Source organism: Phyllostomus discolor, chromosome 2 (genome assembly GCF_004126475.2).
Source record: "Phyllostomus discolor isolate MPI-MPIP mPhyDis1 chromosome 2, mPhyDis1.pri.v3, whole genome shotgun sequence".
NCBI classification, from domain to species: domain Eukaryota; kingdom Metazoa; phylum Chordata; class Mammalia; order Chiroptera; family Phyllostomidae; genus Phyllostomus; species Phyllostomus discolor.
Window position 1 is genome coordinate 202,963,040 of NC_040904.2, and position 21,205 is coordinate 202,984,244.

Genomic DNA, 21,205 nt, shown 5'->3' on the forward strand with positions numbered 1-21,205 from the left:
TGTTCACACAAGCTGGATTGCTGGATTAACCAGGGCCCTCTGTCTCCTCCGCACACCACCTGGTGCCCAAGGCACCCCACGTGCCTGCAACTGGCAGGCGCACGCCTACTCCGCTGGCATCCTCTGCTCCTAACTGTTGGGTGCTAGCATGACCTCGAGTCAATTGGGTTTGTCAGTCTAATTCTGGTCATTGAACTAAGCATGGTACAAACTAGTCACCTGTGGGCATGAAATGAAAAAGAGTTGTTCTCTGTGAAAACCAGACTGAACGCTTTGAAATTCTTTCAAATTATGAAAGGACAAGGCAACCATAAAAAAAACTGTCCACTTAAATGGGGATAAAAGGGTAGCAATCTAGAAGGATCTTGCACACACTGCGTCACAATCTTCTAAGTTCTCACTCCACAGAAGCCAAAATTAGAAATGGTGGGTGATGCATTGTGGGGAAGTGGTGAGAAAGACGACATCTAATACCAATCCGAGGACCCATTAAGAAAAGACTTTGATCCTAAATTTAAGATTGGGGGCGGAAGAATTGCATTTACACGTTTAAGTTAAAATTGCAATGCAAATGTGGTCTACATCACTTACCTGACTTTTCAGATGAAGGCACCTCCTGCTACAGAGAAGTCTCTGGCTGAGTGGAGCCTTTTGAAACCACATGTGGAGAGAAGGGCTGACTCACCCTAATGAATGTCACCCACTAGGGCCATTGTTTAATTTCTTCCTTTGACAGTGACTGAGAGGGCTGGCATTTCTTCTTGAAAACCACCCCGGGGAGAGGGAAGTCACATAATGTTCACCTACCACACTGCATCCAAAATAAACAATTCAGTACAGAACGCTCAGCTTGACCCAGTGGAATATGAAAACCCACATGTCTGGTTTTCTCGCCCCCTGAGATGGTTTTTCCACAGGCAGATTTAAACCAGTTACCAGAGAAGGATAACAGTGAGATGGCTTTGTGTCAGAGGTGGCTTGGGACATACATCACAAAAACCCTCTTTCATAGTCAAGATTAGTCCTAAAATCTCTAGAGTTAAGCTTTATTAAGTTAAGTTGTGTCCTTGAAGCTGACATGTTGAGTTAAGATATATCAGATATATAAGCTGAGAAGAGATAAACTGTAAAGGATCTGTTAAACAGAAAGAGATTTCACTTTTGAATAAGTGCCTCACAAAACCATGATGGGAAGAAATAAGATTTAGGATTGAGTGCCCTCTATCAAATCCATCATTTTAACATGAGCTCACTATCATCTTGTGCATGAAAATAGTATGAGGATAATTAACATCTGAGCTATCATGGCTGGAAACCCACTATTTGCATACCCGTTGGTGGATTACACAGTATTCTACACGTTCATCAAATGCAACAGTACAAGCCTAAGGAAGGTGCCAAGACTTTTCAAGCTAGCAGTTATCATCGTTTATCTATAATCCAAACTGAATTCTAAAACATCAGTGGAAGATTACTGTTTTCAATAGGATAAAATACCACTGAGGCCATTGCCTTTGCTGTTCTTAGCCTGGAGCCCGGCCAGCACTTCTGTTGCGTTCCCCGGGCCCACTGTGCAAACACCCGGAAAGGACCTGCTCGCCCCCTCCCTCCCCTTCCTGCATCGATGGGAGCACCATTCCTGCTGCTTTTTGAAGATACAAAGAATACATCACAAGAACCTGTTCAGTCTGTTTAAGAGATCAAAATGCTCACATTGCAAAGAAACAGAACATGAGTGTCAGAAAAGGGTCCTTCGAGTCCCTTCATGACTCTGAAGCCACAACGCTATTTTAGTATATTTATTAAAAATCTTGTGGGGTGACTCAAGAGGTGCCTCTGTGGTCTGTGGACTGCTTTCAGGTAAAGGCAACTGAGACCCTTCAGGCTTCAGGGAAACTTCTACAGGGGACTCCCCCTTACCTACCTAAGGAGAATGTAAATTAGGAGCCTACCAAAGATAACCTTTCTGACCTATCCATAAGGCAGGCCTCTCGCCATCCTCATCATCCCACAATGGCCAGCCGGTGCCTTGATCTGGGACTTCCCAGCCTCTGAAACTGTGAGAAGGCAGGTCTTGCTGTTTGAGCCACCCAGTCTACGGTGTCCCGTTAGAGCAGCCCCACCAGACTGAGACACTTCCCTGATGAGGGAAGGTAAACAGGTAGCAAAAAAAAAGGTTGAAAGTATGTGGAACGGTTACTTGCTTCACAGATGACATCTTTTAAATAAGCAAAGTATGCTGGTGAGACGCCGAGAAGTCTAACAGGAACTAGACCAGAGCAGTTACCTAATTTACAACAGGTATCGCTTAGGCTGATGCTCAGCTGCTTCCTGACCAGCGAAGAGTTGGCCAGAGTGATTGCATTTTCCTTTATTTTTACCACTTGTTTATAATATTCGATTGCTTTCTTCGTTTGGCATCTAGAAAAGAGACATTTAATTAAAATTTTGCATCAAAGAAGCATTGTCGTCATTCATCCATTCATTCATTCACTCAACAAACTTCAGAGTGCTGGCGCTAGGGCTGGTGGCCAGTGTGCGTAAGACTCATCCTTGTCCTCACCGAATTTCCCGATGCAGGAGGAGAGATCGGAGAGTGACCCAGAGGACTGACCACTCAGGAAGGGCACTGAGTGCAAAGCTAGGGTTTGGGACTTCAATATTGAAGAGTTTCATTAAGAGAATGACGTGATCTAATTTGCATTTTAGAAAAGTCATCGGGATGGACCTATGAAGGATAAATGGAAGCAGGTGAGGCTGTAGGCAGGGAGACCAGTGAGTCCAGAGGAAGGTGATGAGGGTCTGAGTTAATGCAGTGGCCACAGAGACGAAAGGAGACTGGCTAAGCCTTGGCATCACAGTGACTGTTGTGTGCTGGGGCTGGGACAAGGGGCACCCGGACATGCAGCAGGATGACACAGTCAGGACCGCAGCTCTGAGTCAGGTGGGCCTGGGGGTGATGCGGTCGGCAGGCACAGACTTCCAGGTGCTAATCCCGCCTCTACCACTTAAAAGCCGGGCAAGCGTCTAAATCACCTAAACCTCAGTTTTCTCCTGTTCAGAATGAGGACCATCAAGTGGCTGTGATGCTTAAATGAGAAAATGTATGGAATGTGTGTTTAGCACAGTGACTGATAATAAATATCCTGGAGACGGATCATTAAGAGGACGCCTGCCCTGGGCGAAGGAGAAGAAGAAACATTTTGTCAGGAGAGGGGCCGGATGCATTCACTCCTCACAATATTTACTCTGAAACGCCCAAATGCTCTGGGATACCCAAATGGGCATGTCCAGCAGGCAGGTGGGCACGCGTGTGGGCAGCTGATGACAGGGGTCTGAGAAGAGAGACAAGAAGCCATCACCTCCTAGAAGGTCGGCAGAAGCCCCTGCACAGGTGAGGCTGAGGCATTAAGGCTAAGACAAGCACGGAGCCCACGAACGGAATGCAAGAGAACACCGCCATTGGACACGAGTCGGGGAGAGAAAGAGGAAACCCACGAAAGAAACAGAGAAGACATAATCAGAGGAGATATCTATGAAGTGCAGGGGGCAGGGGGGGGCACCTCAGAAACCAGGAGGGAGCTATCAACGCTCAGATACGTAGGCAGGAGAGGACCAACAAAACTGAAGCGCAAAGGGACGCATCTGGGGTGTTCCTGACGACTGCCACAGGAGCGGGCAAAGTGGAGGCGGGGAGGGTTGACGTCCAGGGACAGTAAAGGAGACGTGAGGAAGTGAAGGGACTTATCTGTGGAGAGGACACTGAGGAGTGAGTGGACACAAATTTAGAGTGGGTGACAATCGCTCCACTGACAGTTTGTTCATCCTTCTCTGTCCTGTTCTTATTTTTTTTACTTTTAATTTTTAAATGTCAACTCATTTATCCATCCCTATCCATCCCATTCTACAAGGCCCTCAGGATCCCTCGGGTCATTTCTGCAGTGCGTGAAAGGTGTCTGGGCAGGGGTTGCCCTCGCCACCAGGACATGAGTGACAGGTGAGTCCAGTCGCACAGCAAAATATCTCCCCATCTTGACCAGTGTGGAGGATTCACGGCCACCTGAGAACAACCTTCAACAAGGAAAAAGGCTTCACGGTCATTTCAGAAGGCGGACGGTTGGCAATGAGCCTGGGAAGGAGGCATCCAGGCCTGACCCGGTCCTCCGGCACAGAGGCCACCCTTGAGGACTGGCAGCACCGGTAACCGCCTATGGCCTGTGATTCACGCCCTGCTGGCTCTGCCTTCGTGCTGGAGCAGCCGGGAGGCAGAGATGACTCAGCCCGTCAGCTACGTGTTCAGGTTTTTCATTGGTGAGACAAGGGTTCTATTGTCAAGCTTTTTGTTTCTCTAAAGAAAGTCTTGTTCTCTGCTCACAGGGCTGCTCTTCAGAGAAACAAAAGGAGGCTTATGTGGTATTAAATGCCTAAAAACATCACCTGCTGGGGAGCAAAGTCATACTGTGAGCCCCAGCGGTGGACTCTTTCGGTATGTGCCAGGCATGCTGCTAAGCTCCTTGCACACAGCTCTCCACAGTCGGCCTGCGAGGAAGGTACTGTTACCGCCCTCCTCTCACTGATGAGGAGACGGACGAGATACCGACGTGTCAGGTGCGTGCCCAGGCGCCCACTGTTACTAACTTGAACCCAGGCACCTGGGCCCCAGGGCTCACCGCCTCTCCACTGCCCTATCGCACCAGTAATTTTACCCCCCAGGCACTCCTTTATTTGAACTCTTTTAAAGGTAAATACTCTTAGAAAGGGTATTAAATATTAGAGACTACCAACAGCACATGCTTCCTGGGAGCAAAAGCTGGAAGAGGTCGGTTTTCTGATAAAAAGTGAGAGGAAAACTATCTCAAGAAAAGTGGAAAGCTCAGGAGACAAGGAAGACACAGAACAGGGGACGGCGGGAGAGCAGCTACCAAACAAATGTCCCCAACTTCACGATGTAACTGTGCCCATCCCCGGCCTCGGGTCGGCTGAACTGGCAATGGAGGGTAGAAGCCAGGCCCCAGGAAGGGCGTGGTGCATAGGGCTCTCTCCGGACGCACACAGGGTCTTCTCCCACGCCAGCCTGTCAAGAGGAGTGGTCAGACCTGGCCGATGCTAACGCTGGTCAGATCCAGAGGGAAATTCCTGCAACCCTCGTTGAAACGCAGATGCTGACAAAGAGTTTCTCCTTGACCAAGCTCGCCTGAGGCTCTTCTGAGCTTTATCTCCGCTGGCCCTCGACTTCCGACTTCCATGGCCATCTCTGCGTTGTCCAGCGTGAGCAAGAAACCTGCTAAGTCGGTTTGGCCGTCCTTGCTCTCTGGCCCTCATCAGACACCTCGCCATGGTCCTCCTCCTCCACCCCAGCCGGGGTCTGAGCAGCCTGGCCTGCCTTCCGCAAGAACCCTGGGCGTCCCTTTAGCCAGGATCCCTGTTCACCCCTGCTGCTTCCTCTTGGTAATTTTCCACCCACTCACACCCCCACCCCACCTTTCCTTGTACCCAGAGCAGAGTCCAGTTTCCCTCCCCCTCTGCAAAGGCCCCTTTACTGTGGGCCCTACAGGTACCTATCATGAACAGTCTGACAAATGGCTGCCTTGCCTTTCTGGGACGAGTGTCATGGGTAATTTTGCCTCTAACAGCCTTGCATGGGGAGGTGAGGAAGGCCCCACACATTGCAAGAGAGTCAGACGACTCCCTGGCCAGGAGAGGGAGCAGGAAAGCATGGCCTGAGATATCGCGGGCTGTGGCCTGGGTCTGGCAGAACACACACCAGTGGGCTGTGGGCCCCGCAGACGAAGGGCTGAGGCCTACACAGAGGCCCAGAGTCAGGATGTCCTCCTGTGAATGGTGCTGGGGTCCACTCCCTGTGGCATCAGACTCTGTGCTTTCCCCGCTGCCGAAACCTCCGTGCAGGTCGTGGGCCAAGAGCTCCTTGCGAACACATTATGGTCATTGTCCTGACGAGTCAGTTGGGACAGAACCCTCAGGCACAGTGAGTCCCTCTGAGCCTGGAGCCAAGGAAGCGAAGCACCCCTCATGGGTGTCCCCGGACCTGCCTGCCACTGGGCAGGGAGGTGATGGGGGGGAGATACGCTTACCTGAAACAATTTCATAAAAACTTACCTTTCATTATTTCTTAGTGGAAAAAATAGTAAATCTGCTAAAAATTCCATAATTTCTCCAACTAGCATGTTTTTCTCCCCAAACAAACTTCTCCTGATATCCAGGCCGTCTTGAAGTTTTGTTTTTGCAAGAGAACTGTTTCCAGCAGCAAATCTGAAAATAAAACACATGTGTCACTCACCGGGCATGGTGAGCGTTGGCTACGTTCATTGTGCTTCCGACACTAATTCTCACAAACACCTGAGTTGTGTGTGCGAGGGCACAAAACAGCAGAGCGCTTCCCAACAGTAGAGATGCAAGACCTTCAAAGTGGTTTGTGAGAAAATGTTTGTGCATCTTCATAAGAAACCAGAACACTTTTCCCAGCCTCAGCGCTGCTGACATTTGGGGCCGGTTAATTTGCTGAGGGGGGCTGTCCCTCGCAGTGTAAGATGTTTAGCAGCATCCTCGGCCTCTGCCCACCAGATGCCAACAGCAACCCCCGGTCATGACACAACACTGTCTGCAGACACTGGCGGGGGCAAGGTTGCCCCTGGTTGACAGCCACTGACCCAGAGGATGGAAATACTTCAGTTCAGCGATTCTTAACCCAACCAGTGAGGCGGGAAATGGATTCACGAGTGTGAGTTTAGTGTATCCATCATAACAATAAAAGCTAGTAGAGAAAACAAAAGATTCTCAAGAAAAAAAAATACATGTTTACATCAGAACACCTTCGGTGTATTTCATGGTGGCCTGGTCTCTCGGGTGGCCGTCCAGCAGGCAGGAGGTGTCAGCCGCGCATTCCACGATGCGGTTTTCCTTCAGGTAGTCCTCAGGCGCCGACTTTGCCAGGTTGTTCAGCACTCTGCCTGCAGGGAAGACATTTTTGCAAAGCAGAGGATACTTAATGCTTCCTTTTCCACAAAAGAGATAACAAGACAATAGGCAGAACGTTGAATACCATTTCCTCATCACTGCCAATAGGGATTTTTTTTCCTCTTAATAAATCAATGACTGGCCTACGCAGCATGGGGCTTGGTTTTCACATGACATATTTGTGTGTATAGCCATTATTGGGCCAAAGAGCTAAGACAATAGATTGAAGCCAAATTCTGAGTCTGTCTTGCAAATGAACAGGCCAGAAACGGGGTGACAGAGGTAGTGACCCCGGTTGTCACTGTGACAAGGAGTCCTGCAGTGTGAGAAGAAACAATACAGTGGTACAACCTTGGGACTGCAGGCGCATGACTCACTCAGCCCCACACACCCAGGCGGTCCGGCCCGGACTCAGCCTGGACCCACAGCACCTTGAGAAGCGCCCTCTGCAAAGGCCAGCATTTTGACCCTTAATTGAGAATTATATATTCTGACAATAATACAGACTTCTGAAAAGTAAAAAAGTGTTTTCTTCTTTTTTATGATTACTTTTAAACATGTTTGTAATTTATTTTTCTTTCTTCTTTTAATCTTCACCCGAAGATATGTTTAGAGATAAGAAGGGAGAGAGAGAAACATCTATCAGTCGCCTCCTGTATGTGCCCTGACTAGGAATTGAACCCACAACCTTCTGGTGTGTGGGATGACACTCCAACCAACTGACAGGACAGAAAGTGTTTTCTAAGCTATGCTTTGTTGGGAAGAGAGAAAAACATGCTAAGGTTCTCAGAAGGTGTTGTTGCAGCACTACTGGTCATAAAGAAAAGCAGATTCAACCCTCCGTGGGATGAATCCAGTCTTAATCACGAAGGACTACCATTGGATTGCCAAGAAGCCTCTTTCCCATCGTCAATAGTACCTCGCTCGTGGACCAGTGCCCACTGCTCCCCTCCCCTGCCATCCACCCGGGGCCTCCCACTTTGCACGCAGGCAGGGAGGGACGCCCACGTACCTGGTCTCCCTATGTCCGCTCTCACTCACCGTGGAACCCGTCCTCCATACAGCAGCAAAAGTGATCTCACAACACAAATCAGATGACATGACGCACCCTGACTCCTGGCAATGGCTTCCCCCCGACACTGAGAATAAACCCCAGATGCTGAGACCAGCTGAAGGCAGCACAGAGCGTCCTGTGCCAGTCCCGAAGCTGAGCCCAGCTTCTGCTCTCCCTCCGGGGATCCTGCCAGCCACCACTCCAACAGGCCAGGCTACCCCCCTGGAGACGGAGGAACTCGTGGCCCAGCCACCCCGTCCCCTCAGCCGGACAGCCACCAGGCCTCCAAGTGGATCCCGCTCCAAACAGCCAGCCCAGTGGCCCTGCCAGCTGATTGTAGGTGCTCGCCGGAGCCCACCCTGGACTGGGGGAACCCTGAGCCCCACAAAGGCCCATGAACAATAATAAACAGCTGGTGTTTTAAGCTGCTGAGTTGTGAGTAGTTTTGATATAGCCGTTTAAATCAAACGTAAGTCTAGAGTCCTTTAGTTTAGTCAGACTGTCAGTCACGGGGTCAAAAATGTTTAATGTCTCACCCACTGAACATTCTTTTTCTGTATTAGTGGTGCCGCGGTGGCCTCCGGCATAAACTAATGGCTTCACTGCGTGCAAGGCACCGTCCCGTGTGCTCTATAGTGTCCTGTGACACTTCCAGTCTCATCACAACGTGCTGTGCACGTGCTATTTTCATCCCTCCCTTACACACAGGAAAACTGGGACCAACCCTGGGACCCAGAAAGGTTAAGTCCTGAGTCTGAAGGCACAGAGCTAGGAAGTGGAGAGGTAGGATTCGAAGCTAGAAAGGTTGGCTCAGAGGCGAACTCTGGATTTCCCGCTTACTGCTCAGAGCCTTCCTTCCTGAAGCTCATCACAGCAGCCTCCGATGTTCTAAAAGGGTGGTGGGTCACCTGAGGAGTGCTTTACGGTCAACCCTCACACATCCACCCACCTGCCAACATAATCCGACACACAAAGCCACACTTCACTCCCCTTTCTTTGTGGGCGACCCTAGTCTGGGAGTCTGACCCTGAAACACAAGAGGTTACGCCCTCCACACATACCCAACCAACCTTTTTGCTTCACCAAGTCCTGGTTGTCTTTTAAGTCGCTGGGTGAAAATTCCATCAGTCTCAACCACGCTTTGTTGAAATACTGGAACCCTTCCTCAGTCATCCCTATTTCCAGATAGAGCTCCCCCACGGCGGTCTGGACTTTGAGAAGCATGTCTGTCGTGCTCTGACTCTGTAGAAAATGAGAAGGACACCATCCCTGAGGGGACGCAGCATTAGGCCTGCCATCATACCCACCCCCCCAAGAAAGGCTCCTTTCTTAATAAACTTGCAGAAGACTTGTATGCTTTATATCATTTTTCAGGGATGTCTAAACATTTATGAAGTGTTGATGATAGGAAAGCATTTATTGGGAGACACTGCAAACTAAAAATAAATCTTGGAAAATGTTTTCCCTGGTTGTTAGTGGTAATAAAATTTTTGAAGATAGGAATAACGTGACAACGTCTTGCAGATGCTAAAGGTCCCAGCCGTTTAAATGTTTAAAATGTATCATCATCCTCTCCACATCCAGCTTCCCCTCTGGCTTTCCCGGCTCCTGTCGACCAGATTCAAATCCTCAGGGTTTGCTCGGTTCACCCCACGGCCACTGTCATAGCCAATCAGTCTGAATGGGGCAGAACCTTAACCCACCCGCAGTCACAGGGCGGCTGACATCCCCCAACTCATCAACAGGCCCCATGGCCCTTCCAACCAGAGTCTCACCGCCCCTACCACCGGGAACACCAATCAGCAAGTGACATGCAGTTGGAGCTAGTCTGCTTCCTCTCTATGAAGATGTGCCTTATACTCTCCTCTCACTCCAGACCTTCTACGTCCTGAGGGCAGGGGGCCCACAATCCACACACCGGGCTCCGGGCCCCGCGGGCAGTCAGTAAAGGTTGGTGGACATTCACAGTGACTGCAAAGCACAGATGCCGTTTGCTTCCCAGGCTGCCGACTGAAGTGGCCGCCACCCTCTGTGGAGCACGGACCGAACTACGCTCCTGCCATGCCTGACCTCGATGGGTGTTTACGGAGACTCTTGGACACAGGGGTTATTAGTCCTCTGCTGCAGTTTGGGGAAACCGAGGCTCAGTGCGGGTAAATAAGTCGCCCAAGCTCACAGGGCTCACAGGTAGGAGAGCAGAGGCATCCCACCCAGAGCTGCCTAATGCCAAAGCTCTCTTCTGTTCATTTGCTTAACAAAGGAACCTCTGACACAAAAACCCTTTGGTTTCCTGCTGCCTGGGGCACCTCCTGTGAAACAGTAGAGGGGAGAGTAGGGAGACCTGCTTTTGTAACACACGTACCATTTAAATCAGGGTTTCTCAGCACTGATGTTTGGGGCAGGAGACCTCTGGGCTGCGATGGCGCCCCGTGCATTGTAGGGTGTGTAGCAGCACCCCTCACCTCCTCCCACTAGAGGCCGGCGGCACCCCCACCGAGCTGTGGCAACCAAAAAGGTGGCCAGCGTTGCCAGGTGTTCCTGAGGGACAACACTGCTTCCTGGTTGAGAACCCCTGCATTAAAATTTTAAAATATCCTAGGCTGAAGAAAGTTTAAAAGTGGTATACAGAATGTATACATCACAAATAGCAAGATCTGTTATCAGACACGTATTTCTTCTTTATTAGACTTTATTTATTTATTAGAGAAAGGGAAAGGGAGGGAGAAAAATTGGAAGGGAAACATCAATGTGTGAGAGAAACATCAACTGTTTGCCTCTCACATGTTTCAAACTGGGGACATGGCCCGCAATCCAGGCAGGTACCCTGACGGGGAATCGAACCAATGACCTTGCAGTCCTCAGGCCAGTGCTCAACCCACTGAGCCACGCCAGCCAGGGCCTCAGGCACATATTTCAAAGAAGCTGTGATTGCCCAAAATAGTTTTAGAACTTCTCTTCTGGAAGCGCCTGCAGAGCCTGAAGAAAATTCTTATAATGGTCTCCATGGTGGCTAGTCTCAAAGGCCTGTCTGAAAACTACTTTGAGAATGGGACCCTAAGACCGACGCCTCCGGAAGGAGTGCTCCGGATGGGAAGTCCTCTCTGCATGCCTGGGCTTCGGCACGTGCCTGTGAAGCCAGCCCTTATCCCGTCACGGCCAACGTGTTCCACAGGCTGGGCATCCTCACTGATGTCAGTGTCGGCAGGGGCTTCCAGCGAGAGGGGGAGCTCCACACTGGCAGACGCTGTGCATGCCCGGCTCGTGGCTCTCTCCCCACCTCCCGGCACAGTGCTCGGGCTAGGCGAGCCCCTGCGTGAATGTCCGCTGAGCGAAAGGCTGAGTGAATGACGCCACAGTCAGACGCTCACTGATTACCTAGCAACATGACTAGTGTTTTCCAGACACACACATGTCAGTGAGGAGAACCTGGACCTCGTGGGGAAAAATCACCTGGTAAGGGGGAAATCCCACAATCATAATAAGACACCAGAGAATCACTGGGCTGTACTCTCTGAAAGATGAAAGAGGGGTCAAGATAGCTTCAATCAAACTCTTAATATATATAGCCTGGGCTTCAACTACTTTATAACCCATAGACGGCAATAACAAAACAGCTACCCGTTCTTGACACCTCGCTATGTGCCACACGTTGTGCGAAGTGCTTTGTGCACTGTCTCCGCCAACCTGGTAACAGCCCCAGGAGGCGGGCAGCAGAACCCTCAACAATGAGAACTCCCTGAGTCAGGGGTGAGCATCCTTGCCAAGGCCCCATGGCAGTGAACGCTGCAGAGCTTTAAATCTGGGTCAGTCTGCAAACAGCCCGGGCTCTGTTCACTGCTCCACGCTTCCTTCTAAGGACACAAAGTATTTGCATATTCAAATTGGCTCATTGATACAGTTATCACATTTCTTAAGCGCCCAGAGGTTGTCATGTGCCATAGAGGATACCAACATTGGTAGATGAGAATGGTCTCTGCTGTTATGGGACTTGCACAGTTGACTCTTAATAAACTTTATCAGATGGAATTCCTTCTGCGGAGCTGTGTGCCAGTGGGATTGGAGGCAGTCTTTCATGAAAACCTGAAGGTGTTTGCTTTAAAACAAAGACAGCTTTGTCTTGGATTACACTGTGTTTGCTCCACAAATAATACTGAAATCAGTAAAAATTTATATTTTTCTTAAAGGGCAGTTAAATGTCATCCTAAGCATGGCTAAGAGTTATATGAGTGAAACTTTCATTGTGTTCAACGAAGCCAAAAGTTCATATTTCTGAAAAAACAAATCAATACAGACAAGGTAATCGATCAACTTTCCCCAACATTTTATGAAAAGTGCGATCAAGTCTGCAAGCAATCTTTTATAAATTCACTTCAGTCCACCGCTCAGCTTCCCCTTCTGCTGGAAGGACATTCCTCCCCCCACCCCAAATGAGGCCTGTTGCTAGGCATCCATTCTATATTGACGCCCATCTATTTACTGCTACTTGTCATTAATATACAGTTTAGGGCATGGACTAAAGTCATTGCTTCCTCATTAATGAACTTAATTCATTGATTTCTCCATTTGTGGGCTACATTGAAAAGGAACACAGGTCAATGATGTCTAAAAATACCTAACAAAATAATAAAAGGAACAATGCTTGAAGGGTTCAGTGAAATAAGCCAGTCAGTGAAAGATAAATACCATATGATCTCACTTATAAGTGGAATCTAGTGAACAAAATAAACTAACGCGCACAATAGAACTGGAGGCACGGACACAGGACAGACTGACAGCTGTGAGAGGGGAGGAGGCAATGGGGCTGGTGGAAAGAAGGGGGAGGGATTAGACAAAGAGCAGAGATGCATGACCCACAGACACGGACAACCGTGTGGGGATTGGCTGTGGGAGAGCAGGGTGGGATGGGTGGAGGGGGGCAAAGGGGGGGGGGGGAAATTCAGACAACTGTAATAGCTTAAACAATACAATATTTAAATGATTTTTAAATCTACCTAAGAGGTTCCCTTTCAAAAAAACAAAACAAAATAAAATAAAATTAGTTCCCACATCACCTGCATTAACATGCTCTCAACACTCAAGAACAACTCTTCCGCTTCTTTGGTCTTGCCCATCAGCTTCAAAAATCTCGCAATAAAGAATATTAGTCGGCACTTGTCTGTGGCAGTGGCCTCCAGAGGCCCACATTCCAGCACTGGAAGAGAAGGAAAAGCAAATAGTCCTAAATCACACTGGAAGAGAACAAAGAATCCCTGTCGCTGCCTCTTGCTTGGTACAGGAGTTAAATATATTACCCATATTTTAGTGTAGCTCTCTGGAGGGATCAGCACTTTGCTTTTATTAAGGCTTACATATATTACCAATTATTTTAAACAATGACATGAAAAATAACTCTAATGGTTTTAGATCCCCTTGGTATGTAAATTTTGAAAACCAGAGGGTCGAAAAAGAGTATTTCTATAGCTCAGTCTGCAAAGTGCTGTAATTTGTATTTGGGGGTGCTTTTCAAGCAAGAAGAAAGAAAGTGTTTCAATACCTTACACAATTCTGCCCTCTGTTGCAACTATCTTGAATTGTTCTTTCTTTAACAGAAAGTACAGAATGTTAAAAGAACAAAATAAGGAACATACTTTGTGTGCATGTGTGTGTGTGGTTATATCTTACTATGCACAAATGAAAACATATAGACTTTTTGAACTTGAAGGCCCAATTAATACATGGTACTTCAAAGGCATCATTTTCAGAATTCTCTTTCCAAATGTCCCACTAGCTGAACTTCTACATTTACCCATCTGTTACATTTCAAATTACCGCGCCTAATGTGGTTGATACCACTCTGCTCCTTGTTCCACATTCGCTCCTCTGCACGAGCTGTACGCCACGCAAACCCGAGTGCCCTCCTGCTTTCTTCCTGCCAACTTTTCCGTGGATCACCATCCATACACGGAGTAAATATTCACTGAGCATCTATGGGGGAGATGGCATTCTAGGTCCATCAGCATAGCAGATGAGGTAGCAGCCCTCAGCCTGCAGGGATGCTGGGAGGCTTTGAACCATAGCTACAGAGCCTCAGGCTAGACAGCAAAAAATGAAATCAGAGTCCAGGGAGAGTGAGCGCTGAGGGTCCAAGACGTTTGTCCACGGTGGCTGTCCAAGCAAAGAGGCCCGAGGTCGGAGTGAGAACTGAGGAGGTAAGTCAAGCAACAGGGAACCTCGGAACTCTAAGCAGCTGCTCAGAGCCGACAGACAGCAATGGTCTAGACAAACAGCCAAGGAATGCGCTCCTGCCCACAGCCGGGCTTTGGAACATTCCAGAAAGATCACTGGGTCCAGATTCCTGCCAAGGGCTCAGGCGGGACTGGACAATGCCCACCACTATGTTTAATACTCAGTTCAACATTCCATGTGCTCCAAGAAATTTTCATTCACGAACCTTGCTTCTTCTCCTCATTGACCGCATCCTCACCTTCACTCACTTAGCACCAGTGTAGGGTTGCAGTCGATGAGAACGTAATTTTTCTTGTTATAAAACTAATATGTGCACATTAGGAAAAATTGAAAAATATAGAAAAGTACAAAGAAAAATTAAATTCCCTCATAACTGCATCATTCAAAGATAATCTCTATTAACCTACAGCTGTAGATATTTCTGATCTTTTGTGTGTACCCACACTCATTTTTTAAAATTAAAATTGAAATGTGGTGATTGCAGTGGGGAGAAGGGTATAAGGGGACTAAATGGTAATGGAAAAAATACAAGAAAAAGTAATTAATTAAAAGACATTTCAACCCTCAAAAATTAATTAATTAACTAATTAAACTTGGGCTCATCCGATACATAATGTTTCATGTCTGCTTGTTAACTTCCATATTTAACAACATAGATATGTCCGTACCACACTAGATGGTGAATAGATATTGAACATAATATTCATGGTTCCTGCCCTTGCGTAGCTTCTAAGCTATTGGAAAACACATTGTAAATATCTTTCCACATCCTTAAAAATTGTTTGAGGATACACATACTGGATCATATTCCATTTTACAGACTACCACTGGCCAACTCTTCAGTATTATAGAATGTCATCCAGTGAGACTTTCTGGCAGAAATCTTTTTAAACCTCCCTATTTTCTTAGAGCAGCTACTAGAAATTTAATAACCCACAGGATATTAATCTTTTTAAGACTCTCAGTATATATTGCCAAATTGTCCCCAGAATGATTGTGCCAATTTAAACTCTTCTTGTAGCATGAAAAAGTGCCTATTTCCTTACACCTTTACCAATATTATTACTATTTTAAAAATTTCACTATACAAAACATCATTGTCAGTTTGGTACCTGAAAAATATCACCCTATTTTAATTTGCATTTGAAACAGAATATTGTATTTATTAACAATTTATGTTCTTCATCAACTCTAAGTACCATCAAGTGCAAATCTATCCCTATTTCAGAAATGTTCAGTTTTGAGACAGCCTGCTTCTTAGAACCAGTGAAATCTGGTATTCATTCTTTAGTGAATTCATTCCTCCAACAACAATTTGCTGAGCACCTTGAGTACCTACTATGGGCCGGGCACTGTCCTGGGCACAGCAGATAAAGGACGAGCCCGAACAGACCTGGGCCCGGCCAGCTGTGTTGTCAGAAGGTGGGAGGGACTGACCATCACATAATCATGCAGCTGCATATACGTGCAAACTACGAAAAGAACCGTGAAAGAGATGGTGGTATGAATTCAGAAAGGGTTTCCATGGGTTGGAAACTGATCTGAGAGTTAAGAAAAGAATAGAAGGTTTTGAGGCAAAATGAGGGAGAGGGTGTGGGAAATTCTGGACAGAGAAAAGGACACATGCAAAGGCCATAGGGCAGGAAAAGAGCACTGCCCTTAGAGAACTGAAGGACGGAGACTGCAGAGCAGAGAGAGCACGGCGTTTGGTTCAAGGTCAGGATGGAGACATAGGAAGGACCCGTTCAGCAGCCAGACCATGCCTGGTGCTGCTCCAGGTGCTGGAGATACAGTGGTGAGCCTGAGAGGCAGGGTCCTCCTCTCAAGGAGCTTACGTTCCAGTGGCTGGGAGGGTAGAGGGCAGGGGAGAGAGAAGCAGAGGGACAGAAAACAAGACGAAGTCAAGTAGCAGCAAAAGCTATGCAGAGTTTAAATACGCTAACGTAATCTAGAATGACAATTATAATATTAGATTGAGAAGCCACTCTCAGAAAGTGATAACCAGAAAGAAGTCATACAACAAATGAGTAGGAAGAGTTTTTCTGGCAGAGGGAGCAGCTGCTGCCAAGGCCCAAAGGCAGAATATAATTGAAGGTCAGAAAGAAGGCCAGAGTAGCTGGCATCTAGAGGTCAAGGGGAAGAATCCGACAAATGATGCTACCCAGACATGCAGGGGCCATGCGAGGCATTGCAGGCTAAGCTGAGGGACTTAGACTTTAGAATTAGTACCACAGCGAGCCATTGGAGTGGTCTTCATCTGGAAGGTGACAAACCTGGGTTACATTCTTAAGAGCTCATCCTGGCTACTTAGCAGACAATACACTTTATAGGAACAAAAATGGAAATAGCAAGACGTTTGGAGACTGTTACAATAGGCCAGGAGAGAGGGGAGGGGGGCTCGGGCTCACTGCTGGGCTCAGGATGTCCCCTCTCATCGCCCCTACTCATCATCATACCAGGAACCCTAGCCAGTGCTGTAAGACAGGAAAAGGAAGTAAAGAAATATTGGGGAAGAAAAAAATACAACAGTCTTGGTTCACAAAGGATATGACTGTCTATATAGAAAGTTCAAGAAAAATAAAATTAAATTAACAAACTACTCCTGGAACTAATAAGCAATTATAACAAGGTTAATATTAAAAAAGCCAATTGTTCTGTGTACCAGCATTGAACAATTAGAATTAGAAATTTAAAACACAATGTCATTTATTGTAGCAACCCCAAAATAAAATACTTAGATATAAATCTAATAAATATGTGCATGGTCTATATGCAAAATCTACGAAACTCTGATGAAAAATATCAAGGAAGATTTTTAAAAATAGAGAGATGTTCCATGTTGATGGATTGCAAGACTCAACACTGTTAAGATGTTTGACCTGTAGATTCACTGCAGTCTCAATGAAAATCTTCTGTGATGTCCAGCTGACCTTTGACAAAGTAGCAAAGACAATTCAATGGAGACAGTCTAACTGATAAACGGTCCTGCAACAATTACACATCCATGTGCAAAAAAAGGATCTAGACACAGACCTTACACCTTTCACAAAAATGACTCAGAATGGATCCTAGATCCAAACATTAAATGAAATACTATAAAACTTTCAGAAGAAACACGGAAGAAAAGCTATGTGATCTTGAATCTGGCAATGGCTTTATTAAATACAACATCAAAAGCATAACCCATGAAAGAAAATATTGTGTTAAGACTTTATTAAAATTTAAAACTTTTGCTCTGTGAAAGGCATAGTAAAGAGAATAAAAAAAAAACCAAACTACAGAATAGGAGAACATTTTTGTAAAATATGTATCTGACAAAGGACTTTTATCCAAAATATACAAAGAACTCTTAAACCTTAACAATAATAAAGATGCCGAGCAAAATAAGCCAGTCAGAGAAAGACAAATACCATAGGATCTCACTCATATGTGGAATCTAGTGAACAAAATAAACTGACAAACGAAATAAAACCAGAGGCATGGATACACGGAACAGACTGACATCTCAGAGGCACGGGAGGCGGGGGACACAGGAAGAGATTAGCCAAAGAACACACATACATGTACACAAAGCCCACGGACCCAGACAACAACGTGGTGAAAGTCAGGGGTGGAGGCTGCGGGGGCAGGGCGTGCACAGGGGAAGAAAATCAGGGACATCTGTAATAATGTCAGCAATAAAAATATATACAAATAAAAATAAAGATCATCTATTTTATGCATTAAAAATAATAAAGATGTTCAATGTTATTTGTCATTACGGAACTGCAAATTAAAACAACTATAACATAACCACTACACACCTACTGGAATGACTCAAATTTGGAAAACTGACAACATCAAATGCTAATCAGAATGCAGAACAACATCAACTCTTATTCACTGTCGGTAGGGATGCAAGATGGTAAAGCCACTTTAAAAGACAGTTTGGCAGTTTCCTATAAAGCTAAATATTGTTTCACTATATGATCCAGCAATCACGCTCCTAGGTATTTACCCAGCTGATTTAAAAACTTACATACATACACATATTTACATGCAAGTATGTACAGCAGTGTTATTCATAATCAGCAAACGCTAGAAGCAACCAAAAAGTCCTTCAATAAGTGAATTGGATAGACAAACTGTGGTACACTCAAACAACAGATTATTACGCGGTGACATGAAGAAACGAGGTACCAGGCCATGAGAAGACACCGAAGAACCCTAAGTGCATGTCAGTAATCTGCACAACTGCACACAGCAGCCCTGACAGCTCAGAGGAGGGCAGCGGTGTGCCGGTGAACAAATCTGAGAAACGTTTAGGAAGTAAAAAATGTCAGGGTTCAGCGATAAAATGGATGTGGGGAAAGTGTCAAGGATTGCTCCATGGTGGTAAATTGAGAGACGGTCCCTGGAAGAGACCCTGCGTTTGGAAAGATGTGGGTGAGTTCAGTCTTGCACACAGTGGGTCTGAGGAGCTCTGGAGACACTATCCAAGTGGAGAGTTAAATAGGCGGTTGGATATATGGGTCTGGGGGTCAGTGGGTCAAGTGTGGCTGGAGAAATTGATGTGAGAGTCACCTGCACGCAGACAAGTACTAAAACCATAGACACAGATGGTATGCTGTGTATACCATGAACTTGAAGCATGGGAGGAGAAGAGCCTTAAGGGACTCTGACACTTGGCCAGGTAGAAGAGAAAGAACTAACAAAAGAGACAGATAAAGGAGCAGCCAGAGAGATGGAAAATAAACCCGGGGAGTGTGTGTCAGCAAAGCCGAGAGACCAGCCTGTGTGGGAGACGAGGGCACCGTGACACTGAGGAGCGAAGTCAAACAAGGACTGTCCTTTGGGCGGCCTGTACATGATCTTACCCATTTTCATTGTCGGGTTGGTCCTTTTCCCAATGATTTTAAGAGCATTTTATACGCTAGAAATATTAATCATCTGTCAGTTATGCATATTACAAATACTTCCCCAGTGACTCACTTGCCTTTTAATTGCATTTCTGGTTTTCTCAGAATTGTTTCATTTCATTTTGTTTTGTTTTACATACAGAAATTTCACACATTTATTTAGACAGAGTTCTCAATTATCTTCTCCTTCACGATTTACTCTTTTACTTTCTTGCTCAGGCTCACCTACATTTTCTTCTTGTCCCTTCGTAGGTAAGATTTTATTTTCCTATATTTAACTCAAATCCTTCTGGAATTTATTTTGATATAACATTTTAGGTAACTTTTTACCAAATAGTGGGCGATTATCCAAGCACCATTTTTTCCATAATCCATCTAATTTGAAATGCTTCTATTGCTTCCTAATTTCATAATCTGTAGCTGAGTCTGTGCCTGAGCTTTCTATTGTGTTCCACAGAGCTGTCCACTGTTATTACCAGTCGTATTTTTTAATTATTATAGCTTTATAATAGGTTTAAATAATTGGATATTCAAATTGCCCTCATTAGATTGTTATTCTCACATATTTTTTTCTTTTTTCTTTTTTTAAAGATTTTATTTATTTATTTTTAGAGAGGGAAGGGAGGAAGATAGAGAGAGAGAGAAACATCAATGTGCGGTTGCTGGGGGTTATGGCCTGCAACCCAGGAATGTACCCTGGCTGGGAATCGAACCTGGGACACTTTGGTTCCCAGCCCACGCTCAATCCACTGAGCTATGCCAGCCAGGGCTTTCACATATTTTTTTCTCTAAGAACATAGGCATTGTTTTGAAATTTTAGAAAGGCTTTAATCCCATTGGGGTATCCATTAGAATTGTCTTCTCCCTTTAAATCGATTGGGGAAGGATAGATAGTTTGACAACACTGAATTGCTCCATCCAAGAATATGCTATATGTCTCTACATACTAAAAGCTTATTTTCTGTGCCTCTTTTTATTTTTTTAAATGTTTATTGACTTGAGGGGGAGAGAGAGAGAGAGCTGGATGTGAGAGAGAAACATCAATCAGCTGCCTCCCAAGCATGCCCTGGCAACCTAAGCATGTGCCCTGACTGGGAATCAAACCCGCAGTCTTGTGGTGCACTGGACGATGCTCCATCCCACTGAACCACACTGACAAGGGCTATTTTCTGTACTTCCAAAAATTTTTTAAAAATACAAGATCCTGCACATTTCGTGTTAAGTTCATTCTTAAATATTTCATATTTTCTGTGAACACTGTAGATTTTATCTTTTGTTCTTTTCATTTTTCTGTAGAGCTATTTTTAAAATCCTTTAATAAACCACTTTGTTCCATCCACCCAAAATACTTAGAGGTTTCCGAAGGTACCAAGGGCAAAGCTTCACACATTAGTTTCAAAAAGCTGCCACTGTCCCATTACTGCAACCTTCTGACAAGACCCGGCGATGTAACACATTTACCCTTTGCCCTAATAAGAACGTCTGCCCCTTAAAGACGGGATGCTTCTCCCTGCCCCACAACATCTGCCACCTGCAGGGAAGCCAGCCATCTGTCGAGATGGAGCCATGCTGGGGACCCATCCTTCTGCCACACCTGCTCTTAATCTGTCTCTTCTCATTTTCCACATTGTCCAAAAAGCGAGACTGCAGCCAGAAATGGGTTTTTGTCACTTTTATGTGACCCGGGGCTCCAGCCAAAAAGAAGAGCATCCGATAATATATACAAGCTTATTCAACCACAGAAGTTGTCCTCTAGGCTCAAGGACTTCTCTACGGGCCATCAGTCAGGGATGCAGCTGGCGAGGAGAGGCAAGATCAGGCGCCAACAAACACCTGGGGAGAAGCCAGTTCACGTTCCAGACGGCCTCTTTCTAAGACATCAGGCCGCTTGTTCTCCTTGCAACCAGGAGGGGGAGCCAAACCACACATTCACGGGAGAGAAACAGAAGCTGGGTGTGCGCTCCCTCCTGGACTAACATCCTCCGCCGCTAGAGCTACATAGGACGCTCCTCGGCTCCGCTACCCAAGTACACAGGCCGGGCATCCTTGGAAA

General features: G+C 46.2%; 1 protein-coding gene across 1 annotated transcript in view; it reads right to left on the reverse strand.

Moving 5' to 3' along the window:
* LOC114513918 (putative tetratricopeptide repeat protein 41) overlaps window positions 1–21,205 on the reverse strand; it is a 70,731-nt gene that overhangs the window by 4,298 nt on the left and 45,228 nt on the right. Inside the window, exons 10-14 of the mRNA XM_036019504.1 lie at window positions 13,081–13,220; window positions 9,100–9,271; window positions 6,821–6,968; window positions 6,118–6,270; window positions 2,288–2,421 (exon numbers count right to left, since the gene is read on the reverse strand). Coding sequence (XP_035875397.1) covers window positions 2,288–2,421; window positions 6,118–6,270; window positions 6,821–6,968; window positions 9,100–9,271; window positions 13,081–13,220 — 747 coding nt within the window. The remainder of the gene's footprint in view (window positions 1–2,287; window positions 2,422–6,117; window positions 6,271–6,820; window positions 6,969–9,099; window positions 9,272–13,080; window positions 13,221–21,205) is intronic.